Source organism: Salvelinus alpinus, chromosome 1, assembly GCF_045679555.1.
Source record: "Salvelinus alpinus chromosome 1, SLU_Salpinus.1, whole genome shotgun sequence".
Classification (NCBI taxonomy): Eukaryota; Metazoa; Chordata; class Actinopteri; order Salmoniformes; family Salmonidae; genus Salvelinus; species Salvelinus alpinus.
This window is the reverse complement of record NC_092086.1, coordinates 43,181,581-43,203,435: the sequence shown is the minus strand read 5'-3', so window position 1 is coordinate 43,203,435 and position 21,855 is coordinate 43,181,581. Positions and strand designations below refer to the sequence as shown.

Sequence of the window (21,855 nt, the reverse complement as noted above, 5' to 3'; positions counted from 1 at the left end):
TCTCATACATAACAGTAGAGAGGTGAGGCATCTGTCTACCTCATACATAACAGTAGAGAGGTGAGGCATCTGTCTACCTCATACATAACAGTAGAGAGGTGAGGCATCTGTCTACCTCATACATAACAGTAGAGAGGTGAGGCATCTGTCTACCTCATACATAACAGTAGAGAGGTGAGCCATCTGTCTATCTCATACATAACAGTAGAGAGGTGAGGCATCTGTCTACCTCATACATAACAGTAGAGAGGTGAGGCATCTGTCTACCTCATACATAACAGTAGAGAGGTGAGGCATCTGTCTACCTCATACATAACAGTAGAGAGGTGAGGCATCTGTCTATCTCATACATAACAGTAGAGAGGTGAGGCATCTGTCTACCTCATACATAACAGTAGAGAGGTGAGGCATCTGTCTATCTCATACATAACAGTAGAGAGGTGAGGCATCTGTCTACCTCATACATAACAGTAGAGAGGTGAGGCATCTGTCTACCTCATACATAACAGTAGAGAGGTGAGGCATCTGTCTACCTCATACATAACAGTAGAGAGGTGAGGCATCTGTCTACCTCATACATAACAGTAGAGAGGTGAGGCATCTGTCTATCTCATACATAACAGTAGAGAGGTGAGGCATCTGTCTACCTCATACATAACAGTAGAGAGGTGAGGCATCTGTCTACCTCATACATAACAGTAGAGAGGTGAGGCATCTGTCTATCTCATACATAACAGTAGAGAGGTGAGGCATCTGTCTACCTCATACATAACAGTAGAGAGGTGAGGCATCTGTCTACCTCATACATAACAGTAGAGAGGTGAGGCATCTGTCTACCTCATACATAACAGTAGAGAGGTGAGGCATCTGTCTACCTCATACATAACAGTAGAGAGGTGAGGCATCTGTCTACCTCATACATAACAGTAGAGAGGTGAGGCATCTGTCTACCTCATACATAACAGTAGAGAGGTGAGGCATCTGTCTACCTCATACATAACAGTAGAGAGGTGAGGCATCTGTCTACCTCATACATAACAGTAGAGAGGTGAGGCATCTGTCTACCTCATACATAACAGTAGAGAGGTGAGGCATCTGTCTACCTCATACATAACAGTAGAGAGGTGAGCCATCTGTCTATCTCATACATAACAGTAGAGAGGTGAGGCATCTGTCTACCTCATACATAACAGTAGAGAGGTGAGGCATCTGTCTACCTCATACATAACAGTAGAGAGGTGAGGCATCTGTCTACCTCATACATAACAGTAGAGAGGTGAGGCATCTGTCTACCTCATACATAACAGTAGAGAGGTGAGGCATCTGTCTACCTCATACATAACAGTAGAGAGGTGAGGCATCTGTCTACCTCATACATAACAGTAGAGAGGTGAGGCATCTGTCTACCTCATACATAACAGTAGAGAGGTGAGGCATCTGTCTACCTCATACATAACAGTAGAGAGGTGAGCCATCTGTCTATCTCATACATAACAGTAGAGAGGTGAGGCATCTGTCTACCTCGTACATAACAGTAGAGAGGTGAGGCATCTGTCTACCTCATACATAACAGTAGAGAGGTGAGGCATCTGTCTACCTCATACATAACAGTAGAGAGGTGAGGCATCTGTCTACCTCATACATAACAGTAGAGAGGTGAGGCATCTGTCTACCTCATACATAACAGTAGAGAGGTGAGGCATCTGTCTACCTCATACATAACAGTAGAGAGGTGAGGCATCTGTCTATCTCATACATAACAGTAGAGAGGTGAGGCATCTGTCTACCTCATACATAACAGTAGAGAGGTGAGGCATCTGTCTACCTCATACATAACAGTAGAGAGGTGAGGCATCTGTCTACCTCATACATAACAGTAGAGAGGTGAGGCATCTGTCTACCTCATACATAACAGTAGAGAGGTGAGGCATCTGTCTACCTCATACATAACAGTAGAGAGGTGAGGCATCTGTCTACCTCATACATAACAGTAGAGAGGTGAGGCATCTGTCTACCTCATACATAACAGTAGAGAGGTGAGGCATCTGTCTACCTCATACATAACAGTAGAGAGGTGAGGCATCTGTCTACCTCATACATAACAGTAGAGAGGTGAGGCATCTGTCTACCTCATACATAACAGTAGAGAGGTGAGGCATCTGTCTACCTCATACATAACAGTAGAGAGGTGAGGCATCTGTCTACCTCATACATAACAGTAGAGAGGTGAGGCATCTGTCTACCTCATACATAACAGTAGAGAGGTGAGGCATCAGGTCTGTCTACCTCGTACATAACAGTAGAGAGGTGAGGCATCTGTCTACCTCATACATAACAGTAGAGAGGTGAGGCATCTGTCTACCTCATACATAACAGTAGAGAGGTGAGGCATCTGTCTACCTCGTACATAACAGTAGAGAGGTGAGGCATCTGTCTACCTCATACATAACAGTAGAGAGGTGAGGCATCAGGTCTGTCTACCTCGTACATAACAGTAGAGAGGTGAGGCATCAGGTCTGTCTACCTCATACATAACAGTAGAGAGGTGAGGCATCAGGTCTGTCTACCTCATACATAACAGTAGAGAGGTGAGGCATCAGGTCTGTCTACCTCATACATAACAGTAGAGAGGTGAGGCATCAGGTCTGTCTACCTCATACATAACAGTAGAGAGGTGAGGCATCAGGTCTGTCTACCTTATACATAACAGTAGAGAGGTGAGGCATCAGGTCTGTCTACCTCGTACATAACAGTAGAGAGGTGAGGCATCAGGTCTGTCTACCTCATACATAACAGTAGAGAGGTGAGGCATCAGGTCTGTCTACCTCATTCATAACAGTAGAGAGGTGAGGCATCAGGTCTGTCTACCTCGTACATAACAGTAGAGAGGTGAGGCATCAAGTCTGTCTACCTTATACATAACAGTAGAGAGGTGAGGCATCTGGTCTGTCTACCTCATACATAACAGTAGAGAGGTGAGGCATCAGGTCTGTCTACCTCATACATAACAGTAGAGAGGTGATGCATCAGGTCTGTCTACCTCATACATAACAGTAGAGAGGTGAGGCATCAGGTCTGTCTACCTCATACATAACAGTAGAGAGATGAGGCATCAGGTCTGTCTACCTCGTACATAACAGTAGAGAGGTGAGGCTTCAGGTCTGTCTACCTCATACATAACAGTAGAGAGTAGAGGCATCAGGTCTTTCTACCTCATACATAACAGTAGAGAGGTGAGGCTTCAGGTGTGTCTACCTCATACATAACAGTAGAGAGGTGAGGCATCAGGTCTGTCTACCTTATACATAACAGTAGAGAGGTGAGGCATCTGGTCTGTCTACCTTATACATAACAGTAGAGAGGTGAGGCATCAGGTCTGTCTACCTCATACATAACAGTAGAGAGGTGAGGCATCAGGTCTGTCTACCTCGTACATAACAGTAGAGAGGTGATGCATCAGGTCTGTCTACCTCATACATAACAGTAGAGAGGTGAGGCATCAGGTCTGTCTACCTCATACATAACAGTAGAGAGATGAGGCATCAGGTCTGTCTACCTCGTACATAACAGTAGAGAGGTGAGGCTTCAGGTCTGTCTACCTCATACATAACAGTAGAGAAGTGAGGCATCAGGTCTTTCTACCTCATACATAACAGTAGAGAGAAGAGGCTTCAGGTCTGTCTACCTCATACATAACAGTAGAGAGGTGAGGCATCAGGTCTGTCTACCTCGTACATAACAGTAGAGAGGTGAGGCATCAGGTCTGTCTACCTCATACACAACAGTAGAGAGGTGAGGCATCAGGTCTTTCTACCTCATACATAACAGTAGAGAGAAGAGGCTTCAGGTCTGTCTACCTCATACATAACAGTAGAGAGGTGAGGCATCAGGTCTGTCTACCTCGTACATAACAGTAGAGAGGTGAGGCATCAGGTCTGTCTACCTCATACATAACAGTAGAGAGGTGAGGCATCAGGTCTGTCTACCTCATACATAACAGTAGAGAGGTGAGGCATCAGGTCTGTCTACCTCGTACATAACAGTAGAGAGGTGAGGCATCAGGTCTGTCTACCTCATACATAACAGTAGAGAGGTGAGGCATCAGGTCTGTCTACCTCATACATAACAGTAGAGAGGTGAGGCATCAGGTCTGTCTACCTCGTACATAACAGTAGAGAGGTGAGGCATCAGGTCTGTCTACCTCATACATAACAGTAGAGAGGTGAGGCATCAGGTCTGTCTACCTTATACATAACAGTAGAGAGGTGAGGCATCTGGTCTGTCTACGTTATACATAACAGTAGAGAGGTGAGGCATCAGGTCTGTCTACCTCATACATAACAGTAGAGAGGTGAGGCATCAGGTCTGTCTACCTCGTACATAACAGTAGAGAGGTGATGCATCAGGTCTGTCTACCTCATTCATAACAGTAGAGAGGTGAGGCATCAGGTCTGTCTACCTCATACATAACAGTAGAGAGATGAGGCATCAGGTCTGTCTACCTCGTACATAACAGTAGAGAGGTGAGGCTTCAGGTCTGTCTACCTCATACATAACAGTAGAGAGGTGAGGCATCAGGTCTTTCTACCTCATACATAACAGTAGAGAGGTGAGGCTTCAGGTCTGTCTACCTCATACATAACAGTAGAGAGGTGAGGCATCAGGTCTGTCTACCTCGTACATAACAGTAGAGAGGTGAGGCATCAGGTCTGTCTACCTCATACATAACAGTAGAGAGGTGAGGCATCAGGTCTGTCTACCTCATACATAACAGCTGGTCTATCTGACATTTTGTGAATGTATCGCAAGTTGTCCTTTACATTCAGTGAAAGTGACAAGACTGGTCTCAGTGCTGAACAAGCACTGAGAAAGGCGTGAGAGAGAGGGGTAATTTGACCTCGTTCACAGCATCTCGTATTTTTATTTTTATTTATCTAGGCAAGTCAGTTAAAAACAAATTCTTATTTACAATGACGGCCTACAGCCGTGGGTTGTGTTGAGGGTTTTCCAGGTTCCTCTGGGCTGTCCAGCGTTGTTGTGGCAACAGCCTGCCTGACCACATCTCTAATGGTGCCATGTGGCTGACATCAGAACATCACTGTGGAGCGCTGTGACAGAGAGAGCTCACAGCTGTTTATTATCTGTGTCTCTCTCTAGGCAGCCTGCGGGGGTGCGTCTGTTCCCCAGCGCTACAGGGTTTGTGGCCGTGGCAGAGGCAGTGCTCTCTGGAGTCTGCTCCCCCTGTCTGCAGGTGGCAACACAGGCTGCCCACACTGCCACCGCCCTCCTCAGGTACACAGACAGACAGACAGACAGACAGACAGACAGACAGACAGACAGACAGACAGACAGACAGACAGACAGACAGACAGACAGACAGACAGACAGACAGACAGACAGACAGACAGACAGACAGACAGACGCATGCAGGCTGTGAGCACCACAAACATGAGCTGGAGAAGCTGGTGGAAGACATTATTGCTTTGTGCACTGAGCTGCCCTTACCTGCCTCCTCGCGGTGCCGAGGGAGTCAGTCTCTGTTCACCTTTGTGTGTCAGCAAGGGGACAACTCCACTTCACTTCAGGAAACACCATTGGAAAGGTTTCTTGACTGTGTGCCTGTTACTCTCTCTTCCAGGTGAGCCTCAGAGGAGCTGAGCCCAGCAGCCAGGCCTCGAGAGCGGGAGGGTGTCTACTCCAGGCCCTGGTCTGTGTCCGTGCCGCCTGCAGGTCAGTGAGGCAGAATGCAACTGTTGCAGTCACAGATAACATTTACCCCCCCCCCCCCCCTATTTTCAGTGTGTTTAACGTGTGTCTGTGTGTTCCAGGTTAGTGGAGCAGTGTTCGTCTGAGCCTGGCCTGAAGGAGAATGTGTTCACAGCTCCATCCAAACAGGTTCAGGGTCAGGACCCGCTGGAGTCCCTGTGTCTGTGTCTGCTACACGGCTGTGACACTGTTTGCATCCCCACCGTCACAGTGAGCCCTGCCCCCCGTGTGTGTGTGTGTGTGTGTGTGTGTGTGTGTGTGTGTGTGTGTGTGTGTGTGCGTGCGTGCGTGCGTGCGTGCGTGCGTGCGTGCGTGCGTGCGTGCGTGCGTGCGTGCGTGCGTGCGTGCGTGCGTGCGTCGTGCGTGCGTGCGTGTAGAGGCATTGTGAGCTCGCGCCCAGCGCCCAGGTGCCCAGGTGCCCCAGCACTTCTTCTCCATCCTGTCGTACCAGTTCTCCCTTCTACCCTCCCTCATGCCCCTCTTCGCTGCCAAACTGGGGGAGGCATGTTGTCCGGGGGGGTAGAGGGATCATTGTTTTTCTCGCCCCCAGGTATAATAACCCATGTCTCTGTCCTCCCACCATACCTCCAACTCATCCCCCTCTTCCTCCATTCTTCTTCCTCTCTTCTTTCCAGCATCCTCTGGTTTCTTCAGGCTGGCTCTGGAGCACAAAGTTGTCCTCTGTGCAGGAAACAGGTAACAGGAGAACCTGAGAACACACACACACAGACCACTATCACCCCCCCCCCCCCTCCCCCAGACAGGTAATTGCTAATGGCGCTGTTTTAGTGTGGACTTGTAAAAGTGCCCAGGAAGTGAGAGTTGACACACAGAAGCATCTTTCACGTCACTTTGTTTCAGTCTGGCCATGAAAGCTCTACTCTCACCCGTCTATCAGTCTTGTCTGCCTGTGTGCAGAAGAAGAGGAAGCTCACAGGCCAGGCTGGCTATGTGGTTGTGCTTGAGGTTCACTAACTGTAACTCTCCCCTATGAGCTGTCATGAAACTGAGTCCAAAGTGCATTTGGATATTTTTTTACTCAATTGAAATGCTAAGTCAGAACATTTACTGCACACAGGAGTAGGTTTGATACCATTATTATACTATATAGTGTGAGAAGATAACATCTCCCTTTCTTAGTTGTCCCTCTCTTTCTTTCACACTCACTCGCTCTTCCTCATCTCACGGAAGAAACCCAGCTCTGAATGCAGCCTGCTGTGGTTTTCTGCAGAGGCTCAGTGTGTCTCTTCTGTCCCAACCAGACCCTGCAGCCAGCATCCTCCCACAAGGTACTGACACAACACATTCGCCACGAAAAACACCGTAGCATTAAGGTTTCATGTCACAGTAAAGCACTTTGTAGCACTTAAAGTCTGTGGAGAAGGCCTTTGTACTTTATTATGCAAGGTAACGTGTGGTGTGGATGTCCTGTTTGTGACTGTGACGCAATTCAATAATGAAAAGGTCTACTGAGAACTGGTGTCAGTGTGTTTTCTCTCTCTCTGTCTTTCTCTGTCTCTCTCTCTCTCTCTCTCTGAGTGTCTCTATCTCTCTCTCTCTCTCTCTCTCTCTGAGTGTCTCTATCTCTCTCTGTCTCTCTCTCTCTCTGAGTGTCTCTCTCTCTCTCTGTCTCTCTCTCTCTCTGAGTGTCTCTCTCTCTCTCTGTCTCTCTCTCTCTGAGTGTCTCTCTCTCTGTCTCTCTCTCTCTCTCTGTTCCCCAGACTGTGAGGAGATAGAGGCTGTGTTGAGGTCCAGCCTGCCCTCTCTGTGTTGCCGTGTGTGTGAGTGGCCCTCTCTGCTGTGTGACTCTCCAGGGTCCCAATGTGAGTGACCCTGTCGGCCCCAGGGCCACTCAGTACTGTCTGCTCACATTGCTGCACCTGGCCCTGCAGCATGGAGACAGGTACTTGGGGACATGTAGACACTGGCACAGTTGTATGGTTATTAACGTCACGGCATTGCTTTGAAAGATGTCTGTTTACTGCGGCCAGTGATTTACATAGCATGGGAGGGTTATGTATGTGAGTGTGTGCATGTGTGTATACACTGAGTCTACAAAACATTAGAAAGACCTGCTCTTTCCATGACATAGACTGACCAGGTGAATCCAGGTGAGAGCTATGATCCCTTATTGATGTCACTTCTTAAATACACTTCAATCAGTGTAGATGAAGCGGAGGAGACAGGTTTAAGAAGGATTTTTAAGCCTTGAGGCATGGATTGTGTATGTGTGCCATTCAGAGGTTCAAGGGGCAAGACAAAATATTTAAGTGCCTTTGAATGGGGAATGGTAGTAAGTGCCAGGCGCCCTGGTTTGAATGTGTCAAGAACTGCAACGCTGCTGGGTTTTTCACACTCAACAGTTTCCCGTGTTTGTCAAGGATAGTCCACCACCCAAAGGACATCCAGCCAACTTTTTATTTTATTTTATTTTTTTTAATTTTTTAAATAAATTTTATCCCCTTTTCTCCCCAATTTTTGTGGTATCCAATCGCTAGTAATTACTATCTTGTCTCATCGCTACAACTCCCGTACGGGCTCGGGAGAGACGAAGGTCGAAAGTCATGCGTCCTCCGAAGCACAACCCAACCTAGCCGCACTGCTTCTTAACACAGCGCGCCTCCAACCCGGAAGCCAGCCGCACCAATGTGTCGGAGGAAACACCGTGCACCCGCCCCCTCGGTTAGCGCGCACTGCGCCCGGCCCGCCACAGGAGTCGCTGGAGCGCGATGAGACAAGGATATCCCTACCGGCCAAACCCTCCCTAACCCGGACGACGCTAAGCCAATTGTGCGTCGCCCCACGGACCTCCCGGTCGCGGCCGGCTGCGACAGAGCCTGGGCGCGAACCCAGACTCTGGTGGCGCAGCATAGCACTGCGATGCAGTGCTCTAGACCACTGCGCCACCCGGGAGGCCCCCACATCCAGCCAACTTGACACAACTGTGGGAAGCATTGGACTCAACATGGGCCAGCATCCCTGTGGAATGCCTTGTAGAGTCCATGCCCTGACGAATTGAGGCTGTTCTGAAAAAAGGGTGCAACCCAATATTAAGAAAGGTGTTCATAATGTTTTGTACACTCAGTGTGTGTGTGTGTGTGTGTGTGTACAATACAATACACTTCCTGTACCTATCACTGCACCATCAATCGTTGTGTGTGTGCACGTGCATCATAAAACTTTGTGTGTGTGTGTGTGTGTGTGTGTGTGTGTGTGTGTGTGTGTGTGTGTGTGTGTGTGTGTGTGTGTGTGTGTGTGTGTGTGTGTGTGTGTGTGTGTGTGTGTGTGTGTACCAGGCTGCTCCCTGACTCCACGGTGTTCTCCTGTGTGGTGACTCTGCTGTGCTCGGTGCAGGAGCAGGGAGACTCGGCCCTGCCTCCCTGTGTGCTCAGGTCTGCCCTCTACCTGCTGTCTGTCACACAGGACAAGAGTCCCGACCTGGACTGGGTAAGTCAACTCATTTCAATACGATGATAATAGTGGGCTGCAGGCGCTCTAACAACATGTAATAAATTGCAGAAGGGTTGTTCATTCCTTGGACTATTTAACTGAAGTTATAGTCAATGAAATAGAATCCCACTTTGATGCGAAAGGCTCCAACTAACACTCTTCATTCTTGGAACTCGGTTATGGAGTTACATCAACTATATATGCCTTTCTTTTTGAAAGCTGGGTATTAATGATACCGAAAGAGAGAGAGTTTTCCCTTTTATGTCCACAACAGTGCTAACACAACTCTAGTCCTTAACCCGTTGACGCGTACGATCACGTATTTGTGATCGTTGATGAGTGGACCCTGCAGCGTACGATCTCTAATATGTGATTGGAACAGGAGCAACAGAACGTATGACGCTACAAACGCATCTAAACAGCATCTAAATATTTGATGGTACTGATGGAAAATAAACGTCTTAAACTTTATTCCTCAATTTGACCTTTTATTGTAAAAGATGAATGCAAACTTCGTCATCCAAGCATCACACGGAACACATCCACAGCCAAACTCATTCCATAAACCAGTCTAAATGACAGGTTGTGCTGATGTACCACATCTCTGGTGAGCACGAGAGACTAATGTAATGTTGTTTAGAAAATAAATGTGTTTCAACTAAGCTAACAGCAGCTAAATTCTTTATGATGGTAGCCATGTTTTTTTATGTTTGACTTGGCAAAAACTCTCTAATCCCAGAATGCCATTCACTATAAGACGCAAATAAACAAAGTCAAAGATGGCTGCGCTCATTGCCAGAAAAATATGAACTTAGTTTAGCCACTTTTCAGCATATTACAAATCGTCGATGTACTTGTTACAGTATATACAAGAACCGGAGCACATGACTTGACAAGCCGTTTACCATATTTTACAAATTACAAAGCAAATAAAATGTTTTCACCTCACAGATCATCACACCAAATACAAGCCTACTGCCTAGCCTAACCGTAGCGTGAAAGCTAAACAAGGATGAAACCATTTTAGGGGGGTTTGTGGGGGGGTTAATTTCATTTATGGGGGGTTTTCAAGTTCGTGGGGGGTAGAAATGGGGGGGAAGTATTATGGGGGGATATGATGCAGGAAATATTACTATGTGTAAGGACCGACGCTGGAGCCGAGAAGCAGGTACGGGGAGTCAAACATTTAATGAGTAACAGACAAGGCACAAGACAGAAACAGCTTCATACGAACGTTAATGCGGAAGCGGGGAACAGAGCTGGGGGACAGACAGATATAGGGAAGGAAATAACAGGTGATTGAGTCTAGGTGAGTCCAAATGTTCACTGATGCGTGTGACGATGGAAGCAAGTGTCCCTAATGATGGTGGCAGGAGTGCGTAATGCTGGGAAGACCGGCGCCCTCAAGCGCCAGGGGGGAAGAGCGGGAGCAGGAGTGACAGTACCCGGCATCCCTCATGGGCCGGCTGAAGCACGGGCACTGTACAAGCCGGCTGGGTGTAAAAACCTTTACGAACCGGTAGAGGTGTGGGAGCCTGGTGAACCGGCTGAGACATAGGAGCCTGACGATCCGACTGAGGCATGAAAGCCTGCTGATCCCACCGGAACATGGGAGCCTGATGAGCCGGCTGAAGCGTAGACGCCTGGCGATCTGGCTGAGGCCTGACGTGGGATGTGCGCCTGCCGAGCAAACCAGATAGCAAACCGAATGTATCTCTGTCCCAGAGATTCGGTGACATATGTTTCCATAGCCGCCGTCTCCTCCTGTGACAGAGGATACACGTGACTCCTGGGAAGTGCAGCGCCTACCAGGAGATTTATCGCACAATCCCCCTGTCATATATCCTCATGTTACAAATACAATTGGTAAAGAAGATCCATGTATACCGAACAAAAATATAAATGCAACATGCAACAATTTTAAACAATTTTTACTGAGTTACAATTCATATAGGGAAATCAGTCAATTTAAATAAATTCATTAGGCCTTAATCTATGGATTTCACATGACTGGGCAGGGGTGCAGCCATGGGTGGGCCTGGGAGGGCATAGGCCCACACACTGGGGAGCCAGGACCAGCCAATCAGACCATGTCTCCACAAAAGGACTTTATTACAGACAGAAATACTCCTCAGTTTCATCAGCTGTCCGTGTGGCTGGTCACAGAAGATCCCGCAGGTGAAGAAGCCGGATGTGGAGGTCCTGGGCTGGCGTTGTTACATGTTGTCTGCGGTTGTGAAGCCAGTTGGACGTACTGCCAAATTCTTTAAAACGATGTAGAGAAAGGAACATTCAATTGTCTGGCAACAGGTCTGGTGGACATTCGTGCAGACAGCATGCCAATTTCACGCTCCCTCAAAACTTGAGACATCTATAGCATTGTGTGTGACAAACAACACATTTAAAAGTGACCTTTTACTGGTGCACCTGTGTAATGATCATGCTGTTTAATCAGCTTCTTGATATGCCACACCTCTCAAGTGGATGGATTATTTTGGAAAATGCTTACTAACACAGATGTAAACACATTTGAGAATAATAAGCTTTTTCTGTGTATGGACCATTTCTGGGATTTAAAAAATTTAAGCTCATGAAACATGGGATCAACACTTTACATGTTGCAGTTGATAGTTTTGTTTGGTGTAGTTGCAGGGAGAACAAAGCGGCTTCACTCTGTAGTGTGATATCAAGTGCAATAGAAGAAAATGTGCTTTGACGTTCCTCTCCGGCGGATGGATACCCATTGAGGTTGTGTAGGTTAATTTCTGTAGCTCAAGGGCACACCACAACTATATGTCCACTCTGGGGGGGTTGAACTAACTAGTTACCATCAGCTCTCCCACTAGAACACGCTGCACGATATAATTAGCATTAATAAACTCAGCAAAAAAAGAAACGTCCTCTCACTGTCAACTGCGTTTATTTTCAGCAAACTTAACATGTGTAAATATTTGTATGAACAATACAAGACTCAACAACTGAGACATAAAATGAACAAGTTCCACAGACATGTGACTAACATAAATTGAATAACGTGTCCCTGAACAAAGGGGGGGTCAAAATCAAAAGTAACAGTCAGTATCAGTATCTGGCCACCAGCTGCATTAAGTACTGCAGTGCATCTCCTCCTCATGGACTGCACCAGATTTGCCAGTTCTTGCTGTGAGATGTTACCCCACTCTTCCACCTGCAAGTTCCCGGACATTTCTGGGGGGAATGGCCCTAGCTCTCACCCTCCGATCCAACAGGTCCCAGGCGTGCTCAATGAGATTGAGATCCGGGCTCTTCGCTGGCCATGGCAGAACACTGACATTCCTGTCTTGCAGGAAATCACGCACAGAACGAGCAGTATGACTGGTGGCATTGTCATGCTGGAGGGTCATGTCAGGATGAGTCTGCAGGAAGGTTACCACATGAGGGAGGAGGATGTCTACCCTGTAACACACAGCGTTGAGATTGCCTGCAATGACAACAAGCCATGTCCGATGATACTGTGACACACCGCCCCAGACCATGACAGACCCTCCACCTCCAAATCAATCCCGCTCCAGAGTACAGGCCTCGGTGTAACGCTCATTCCTTCGACGATAAACGCGAATCCGACCATCACCCCTGGTGAGACAAAACCGCGACTCGTCAGTGAAGAGCACTTTTTGCCAGTCCTGTCTGGTCCAGCGATGGTGGGTTTGTGCCCATAAGCGACATTGTTGCCGGTGATGTCTGGTGAGGACCTGCCTTACAACAGGCCTACAAGCCATCAGTCCAGCCTCTCTCAGCCTATTGCGGACAGTCTGAGCACTGATGCAGGGATTGAGCGTTCCTGGTGTAACTCGGGCAGTTGTTGTTGCCATCCTGTACCTGTCCCGCAGGTGTGATGTTTGGATGTACCGATCCTGTGCAGGTGTTGTTACACGTGGTCTGCCACTGCGAGGACGATCAGCTGTCCGTCCTGTCTCTCTGTAGCGCTGTCTTAGGCTTCTCACAGTACGGACATTGCAATTTATTGCCCTGGCCACATCTGCAGTTCTCATGCCTCCTTGCAGCATGCCTAAGGCACATTCACGCAGATGAGCAGGGACCCTGGGCATCTTTCTTTTGGTGTTTTCCAGAGTCAGTAGATAGGCCTCTTTTAGTGTCCTAAGTTTTCATAACTGTGACCTTAATTGCCTACCGTCTGTAAGCTGTTAGTGTCTTAATGACCGTTCCACAGATGCATGTTCATTCATTGTTTATGGTTCATTGAACAAGCATGGGAAACAGTGTTTAAACCCTTTACAATGAAGATCTGTGAAGTTATTTGGATTTTTATGAATTATCTTTGAAAGACAGGGTCCTGAAAAGGGGACGTTTATTTTTTTGCTGAGTTTATATACTTTATATTAACCTATAATGCTGTAGGGTGACTATCTAATGTAAAAAAATGCAGCCAGGGGAGTATGGAAATGAGTGTTTTTTGCCTCTTTCTTTCATCTCTCTCTCGTTAATTATTTCTCCCCCTTATCCCTCTCCCAATCTCTCTAGCCGTGGGCTCTCTCCCTCTGGTCCTGAGGTTGCTGTGCCTGATGCAGACCAGTGGCTCCACTGAGAATGAGATGGACGGCATCCACTTCAAACTGCTCTACCACGGTGAGGTCACAGGGTCAAAAGGAGTCAGTCATGCATAATTCACTCAGATCTATAGCTTTGGTCCAACTTCATAACTTCTCCACTATTTCTCGCTATACCCACTCTGTACTCACTCTGTACTCACTCCGTACTCACGCTCTACTCACGCTGTACTCACGCTGTACTCTCGCTGTACTCACGCTGTACTCACGCTGTACTCACTCCGTACTCACGCTCTACTCACGCTGTACTCACGCTGTACTCTCGCTGTACTCACGCTGTACTCACGCTGTACTCACTCTGTACTCACGCTGTACTCACACTGTACTCTCGCTGTACTCACTCTACATTCAATATCAGTTCAATCGATATATAAATGCCTTAGGGTTTTTGCTCACATCAACAAAGCATATGACATAAGCATAAGCTGAATTTGTAGATGAAAGTAGTATTTAAGTATCAATAACATGGAGGCTTTCTTCTGACTATAGATGTTATGATCTTGTATTCTGTCTGATGTCTTATTTTGTCTCCTGTCTTATTATGGGCGTGTTCCAGTGAGTAACCTGGCAGGGAAGCTGCAAGCCTCCAACACGGAGTGTCTGCTGCCAGCCTTCAGCTACCTGTACTGCTGTCTGCGCCTGTCCCCCTCCCTCACTGCACTGACAGAAGTGACAAACTTAGTCTGCCACCCTATCCTTCTCATTAAGTGCAGCACAGCGAGCAGCCTTCATACACGCTGCCACCTGCCTCTCTCTCTCTCTCACACACAGTCCCCCAGAGACACAGATTGCGTTGTGCCGTCTGGCCTGTAAGAAAGACACACACTTGTACAGAACCAGTCGGTGCCATTCACAAGGGCACACGACACACTCACACATTCATTTGGTAGTATGTTTTATATATTGGATAATATCTTGAGTGTGATCTCTTTTTGTTTTCTCCTCCCCAGCTGTGTCCATGCTGCTGTGTAACGCCGGGCTGATGGACCAACTGCAGGCTACTCTGAACCTGTCCTCCTCTTCCCTCTCTCCTACGTCTACCCTGCTGTGCTGCTCTCGTCTGCTCCTGTCCACTCTCGTCACCCTGCAGCACACTCATTCAGCTCAGGTTGTTCTGTCACGCTAACCCTTATGAAGCCCTTTACACAGGCTACACAATGTAGTACAAAACACACTTGAGGACAGGAGCAGGGGACTTACCAGGGGAGACACACTGTCCTCTACAGCTGACAATGGAACACACACATTGAATGCAGCACTCAAAGCAGAATGTATCAGAGACCTTGATGCTAAGACAATACATTTGTCTTCTTGTACTGTAGGACAGTGTGTTGTTGAACAGAGAGTGTTGTTGACAAAGAGATCCTGTTAAATTACATTCCCAGTTCTATGGTTGTTGCCTTATCATGTCTTGTCATGTTCTTCCCTTTCTGTATCCCAAGGTCCATAGAAGCATCAGGTTGAACCTGGGCAGCACGGTGCAGGCCCTGGTCCTTGGGAAGAGGAAGACAGGCAGCCTCTTACTGGGTAACAACGCTCCACCACACTAAGCAGGGCAAAGCAGCATTGTCACACAGGCTTTAATTCTGTTATGTGTCCTCCAGCAGAGGACTTGGGATAGAAATGTCCAGCTGGTTCTGTCTGTCTCCCTGTTGTATGAGTGTGCTGTCAGGGTGATCTACGGTCTCTCTCCTCCGCCGCCTCCTCCCTCTGTCTCTGTTTTCTCTCCCTCTCTCTCTTTCTGCTATCGCTAATTGTCTCTTCTCTCCCTTAGGGGGGTCTAATATCTCAGTGTACATGAGTGTTTGACAAAAGGGTCCTCTTTCAACCTCTCCCCTCTCTCCTCTGCCCACGTTCTCCCTCTCCTCACTCCAAATCTCCTTGAATCCCACCCCTTCCCCCTCCACATCCTCTCGTTCCTCTGTCTTCCCTCATTCTGCCTCTCCTCCCTCGCCTTCCACCCCACAGCTAGATCCCTGAGGCTGCTGCAGGCTGTTCTAGATGTTGACCTGGAGTCTCCAGTGCTGTGTGTGTGTTGGCCCCAGGGCAGGACAGAGGCCCCTGGGGGACACAGACAGCTCTCTGTACCCGCTGGGATCCTACGGGGCCCATTGCCTCATCACCACACTCTATGGCCTCCTGCTGCAGGTCAGACACACCACACACACACACACACACACACACACACACACACACACACACACACACACACACACACACACACACACACACACACACACACACACACACACACACACACACACCACACACTACAGAGCTGTTAACACTACAGAGCTGTTAACACTACAGAGTTGTTAACACTACATAGTTCTTCCCCATACTGTTGTTATTCCTACATTTTCCATTGATTCATTGTTTTCATTGTTGTTCGACAAGCATCCCTGATAGAACACAAGGCTGATGTGGTAAAGCACTCAAATGTGTCCTTCCTTTCTACCCTCTGTTTCTCTTTCTCTCTCTTTCAGCCTTTTCTAGTCTATGTATAAGTACACTGGTGTTAATGGCAGGGTTATGGGGATAAATACAGTTCATAAATACTGCGTATCATTACTGTCATCACTTAATGATTGGGTCAGAGTTCACGGTAACTCTACATGAAGCGTCTTCAACTCCTCCTGTCTCTCCCGCTGTCTCTATAGCATCGTTTAGTCTATGCTGTGTATGTATAGTGAACACTTAATGTGTCCCTCTTCCTATATAACCAATTTGGTGTTGAATAATACCACCCTGTATCAGTCAGGGCAGTAGTTCCATATCAGTGGCTGCTCTGTAGAGCGTAGCTGCTGCTCGGTCCACTGCGCTGTGGTGCGCTAAGCCGAGGATGTGAGTCTGCACTGGCTTCCAGGATTAGACTGGAACTCTCTGTGGACCTCCTCTCTATAGCCATCTGCCCTACTTCACTATTTTGGGACACTAATCACTAGTCACTGCCTCAGTAGGGGCGGCTGTGGAGTGGGAGGTAATGCATTATTAAATAATCCTTCACTCTCTCGTTCTCTCGTTCTATCTGGTTCTCTCTCTTTTCTCCATCCCTCTGTTTGGCTTAATATCTTCTCTCTCTTCTATTCATCCCTCCAGCTGGCTAAATGTCTTTCTGTCCTCCGCCTCTTCCAGAAGCAGGAGCCGTTGCTCAGTGTGTCAGTGAACTGCCTGGGGTCTCTGCTGCAGTTTCTGCAAAGGAGAAGTCCATCTACAGGTACCAGACTCAGACAAATCAAATCAACAGGTGTAGACTAACAGTGAAATGTTTCCTTACGGGTCCTTTTCCAACAATGCAGTGTTAAAGGTAACAATAGAAATAGTGACACACGGAATAAATACACAGTGAATAATGAATAACAATAACGAGTAAAAATAACAACACGGGTATCTTTTGGTTATCACTATAGCAACAGCCTCCAGGGGCCTGTTGCACAAAACTAGGATAAGGGATTAAGCCAGGATATCTTGGTGATCCTGGCTCAATTGATCCGTAATCCGGTTGCACTAAAGATGGATAGGGGGCAGGAGGATATGTTATGGTATAAATTACCATGGAGATTTATTCTGTGGAGCTAGCCTGCTCCAGACCAGGCTAAATTCCAGGATCTATTTAATCTCATCCCTAATGTCAGTCAGCAGTCACCACAAATGGAAACCAATAGTTATTTCACTGCTCACTATACATTGTTATCACATATAACTAGACCCACTGTTATTATTTAAACGTTTGTGATCATTAATTTCAATGATTTTGGATAAAAAATGATTTTTAGATGATGTTGCTATCATTAGATAATTTACAGTTTCCCATAGACTATAAGGCTATATATAAAATGATAGAATATTAGGGCCACAGAGGGGAAAAAAACACAAGTCATAATATTGTAACCAGTTGTTTTAAAGGAGGACAGTTGTTAAAATGACAGATGTGGGGCATTTCGTGAAATTGTACTTCAGTATGGTTTCATAAACAAAGACATGCTGATGTGCCAGAATATTAAGTATCACATTGTCATAAGTATCAAAACTGTAAAAACAATATGTAGCTTTTCTGCAGAAAGAACCAGCCTCATAAATGTATGACTTTATCCTTTTTCTTCAGTGTGGCCCTAGTACTCTGTCATATAAACAAATACACATTCCATATGAATATAAAAACACAATGTGTAACATTATGTTCCTTTATTGAATAAGGACAAAACAAAGCAGGTAAACCATCAGCTCCTTTCGAAACTGAAGTCACAGTGACTCTACAAGATGGAAAGCACAGAATCCAAGCATATTATACAAAATGATACATACACATTCAAAGGTCTGTATATAACACACCCTGCATGTCTGCACACTAAAATAAATGCAGGACAAATCCATACACATCAACTGAACAGACAAATGAATGGATGCAGTAGCCTCCCTGCAGCCTTGTATTACACACAGTATACCGCACAAACATCATAAGAGGCCAAATTCGTCAAAAAACGAACCCAAAAAAACCCAAATTCCTCTGCCACCGCAGGACATATTTAACCAAAATTGAAAGCACACATACTAACTAAAATAATTCAACACATATTGGTCCCTCAGCAGCCGACCACTGTCGTCATCAGGGAAGATTGCCGGATTGTCCCAGTCCATGGCTGGTGGCACTCTGGGGGCCCTCTCCTTCCTCAGGCAGGCCACATTGTGGAGGACAGCACAAGCCACAGTAATATCACATGCCCTAACAGGGCTGACCCTTAATTTGTGAAGGCAGTGAAAGCGTGCCTTCAGGAGGCCAAAGGTCATTTCAACTCTGGCCCTGGTCCTGGCATGGGCATGGTTGTAGGCCTGCTGTGCTTCCTGGGGGTCTGTGAAAGGTGTCAGGAGAAAAGGCTGGCAGCCATACCCCCTGTCTCCCAGCAACACACCAGAGAATTCACCTGTCAACACAAAATCTCATCATTACTACCTCATAAACACAGTGATATTCTTGACACAGCCATGATGGTTATAAATAGGGGTTGTGTGGCTTACCTTGTGATAGGCACTGATAGATTTCAGAGGCCCGAAAGATTCTGGAGTCATGGACTGAGCCAGGCCATTTTGCCACAACATTGCTGATCACACAGTCAGCATTGCAGACCATCTGAAATCATAAGATGAGGAATATTACACCAATCAATGCACATCACTGGCAATGCAGAGTGTTCGTCAATGGACAATATCAAAAAGTTATGTTCACCTGAACATTAATGCTGTGAAAGGATTTCCTATTCACAAAATCGGCCTCATGGGCACCTGAGGGGGCTTTTATCCTTATGTGTGTGCAGTCCACTGCACCAATGACATTGGGGAAACCTGTCACACAAAGTAATGAGTATCCTACTATGTGTTAACAGTTGTCCTGTAATTTGTAGATCCTCTTACCTGCAATCCTATAGAACTCCTCTTTGATGTCACAGAGTCTTCTGTGGCCAGGGAAGGAGATGAAGACATCTGCTAATGCTTTGATAGCCAGACACACACTCCTTATTGTGCGGCAAATTGTGGCCTTGTTCAGCTGTTCTGCATCCCCCACTGAGTACAGGAAGGCTCCACTAGCAAAAAAGCGCAAGGCCACACAAACCATTTGCTCCACACTCAGTGCATGGCTCCGTGCAGTGCGGTGCTTAATCCTGGGACCCAGTAGTCTGCATAGATACCTGATGCCATCTGCAGAAAACCTGTATCTTTCATATAGATGGTCATCAGGGAAGGCCAGTGGGTCCAACCGGTCCCTGAAGACCCTTTCTCGCCTGAAGGCTCTCCTCAGCACAAGTGCTTCTTCATCCACCACATCTCGCACGAATGGGCATGCCATTGTCAGAGCAGAAAGGAACACACAATTTTGGGCCTTCATATAGGCTAGTGGCCACACCTGGTGCTGGGGGGGTGGGCAAAAGAGGGCGATGCCTTATAACGATGACTTGGTTGTACTGATTGCTGGGAAAATAAAAAAAACCTTAGAAAGATGCCACCGTCCTGTGTGCTCACAATAAGAGCTCATATGTCATGGCTCACTTGACTTTACGAGAATATACCTAATTTTTATTTTGAGCTGTGTCATCTTCTTGGAGCTGGGGGAGGAAAGAAAAATAATGATTAATACATTTGTGTTACAGTTAGCATACAGTGTACATTGAAGGCATATCTCACCTCCCTCTCAAGTTTTTTTATTTCAAGGTCCAGTTTCCTAATTGTCCTCTTTTTTATTTCGGACTCCAGTGCAAGATTTTCCATCTTTTTCTTCTTGTACTGAATGTCTATGTCTGCCAGTTCTATTTGGCGCCGGAGGTGGTTGCCATACAACTTTCTGATAGCTTGTGAGCTCTGTGAACACAATACAATTAGCGCAGCTGGAATTTGGCAGGATGTGGTGTCCTTTTATTAATACGCACTGTTGCCAGGCTGGTTTTCCCACTGTATAGCATCTGGGTCCTGTAAAAGAAATTAGATTTTTTGATTTTGATGAGGACTCCTCACCATTGTAGAGTAAATAGTACTTTCACAGTCTTAACATGATACCTCATGCCTTCTGGAATCCAGAGAGATGGTCTCCTCCTCATCATCGTCTCCATCATGTGCTGTTGCTGCTGCACTGGGGCCTTCACCCTATCACATTTAATCGGATTCATATTGAAGCTAGTAGACAAGACATGCCAGGCCTACAGTATGCCTTTGATGGAGTACTCACTGGATCAGCATCGTCTGGTGCTTGTGCTGGTGGCTCTAACAGGAACACAGTGCTGCCAGACACTGCAAGGCAATAGGTAAACCAAAGTCAGACAGTCCAAATTGATTCAATATGAATGTGGTTGTATCCCATGTAGAGATGGAAGGACATACCTTGAATGAAGCGGGTGGCATCTTGGGAGGAACCTATGCTCGTCTCTTTCCCCCCAGGGATCCCCTCTAAGACGGGCCTGCCTTTATTTAGCTCCAAGGCCATGTCCTCTGCTGGGGTAAGGTCAGCCTTTGGTGACCCACCACCCGTGCCTTGTCTGTGGGTATTCTTTTTCACTGCTAAAACAGTACAGACAATGTGTGAGCAGGCACCTTCTGGGTACAATATATGCTTGTGCTTTGTTAAATATTAGTCAGGGACCATACCATTCTGCAGAATGTTCTTGTATTTGATTTTGACCTGCTGCCATGTCCGTTTTGGCCCGTTCATGTTTAATCTACACACACACACACACACACACACACACACACACACACACACACACACACACACACACACACACACACACACATTTAATGGAGTCACACTGCAAAAAATTACTTGGTATTTTTGTCTTGTTTTCAGTAAAAATATCAAAAAATTTATCATAGCTTTATACAGTGTGATGGAGTTACTTTACACAATTTCACTCATATCTGCAGTGCATTTCAATTAAAAATTTAACCGTTTCATAATTACAGTACAACTGCATTTTTGGAGATGTGAATTAAATATTTGAATTGTAATTGTGATGTTTCAGCGGAGCGGTGAGTGTGTAATTGTGCACTACTTACGCATTCAGGCGGTCTGCAATACTTTGCCACGCTTTTTCTCTTTGCTTTATCACTGTGGCGGTGTTGCCTTTCTTCTTAATTATATCTTTTACCTCCTCGTATGCCTCCATGAGGATTTGTGCTTCCGACGGGGAAAAGTACGCGGCTCTAGTTGCCATGGTAAATCAGTTAATCTGTGATCTGTGGCGGGGTCTATTTGAGTGAGCCGTGAGCGCGCACCTATCCAGGATTGGTTTCACCTGGCTTAATGAATCCGTGTCTGCTCATCCTGGCTTGGTCTTTGTGCAACCAATTAAGCCTGGACGCACATGTTTTGGCTTCATTGAGCTCAGCTGAGTCATTTATCCCGGATGTCTTAATTCTACTTTTGTGCAACAGGCCCCTGGAACAACAAAAAACACAATATTTACATCTTCCAGTTAAATGAGGAAAAGGAATTAAGCCACAATATGTACATACAGTAACTGCCATGTGGTACAGTATTTAGAATTTT

General features: G+C 46.5%; 1 protein-coding gene and 1 pseudogene across 3 annotated transcripts; one reads left to right on the top strand and one right to left on the bottom strand.

Moving 5' to 3' along the window:
• Positions 1-21,855, top strand: part of LOC139561197 (meiosis inhibitor protein 1-like) — a 41,259-nt pseudogene that overhangs the window by 8,745 nt on the left and 10,659 nt on the right.
• Positions 17,973-21,744, bottom strand: LOC139535936 (putative nuclease HARBI1). 3 transcript variants are annotated; one of them, XM_071336041.1, is made up of 10 exons: positions 20,955-21,744; positions 20,691-20,867; positions 20,539-20,600; positions 20,370-20,456; positions 20,001-20,282; positions 19,886-19,921; positions 19,233-19,787; positions 19,048-19,163; positions 18,840-18,951; positions 17,973-18,745 (listed from the first exon to the last, which is right to left on the bottom strand). In XM_071336041.1, exons 7-10 carry the CDS (start codon positions 19,702-19,704, stop codon positions 18,375-18,377), a joined length of 1,071 nt encoding a protein of 356 aa, XP_071192142.1. In that variant the 5' UTR covers positions 19,705-19,787; positions 19,886-19,921; positions 20,001-20,282; positions 20,370-20,456; positions 20,539-20,600; positions 20,691-20,867; positions 20,955-21,744; the 3' UTR covers positions 17,973-18,374. The 3 variants fall into 3 exon arrangements, with proteins under 3 accessions (XP_071192142.1, XP_071192228.1, XP_071192055.1); XM_071336127.1 differs by having other exon boundaries at positions 19,886-20,282; XM_071335954.1 differs by having other exon boundaries at positions 19,233-19,921.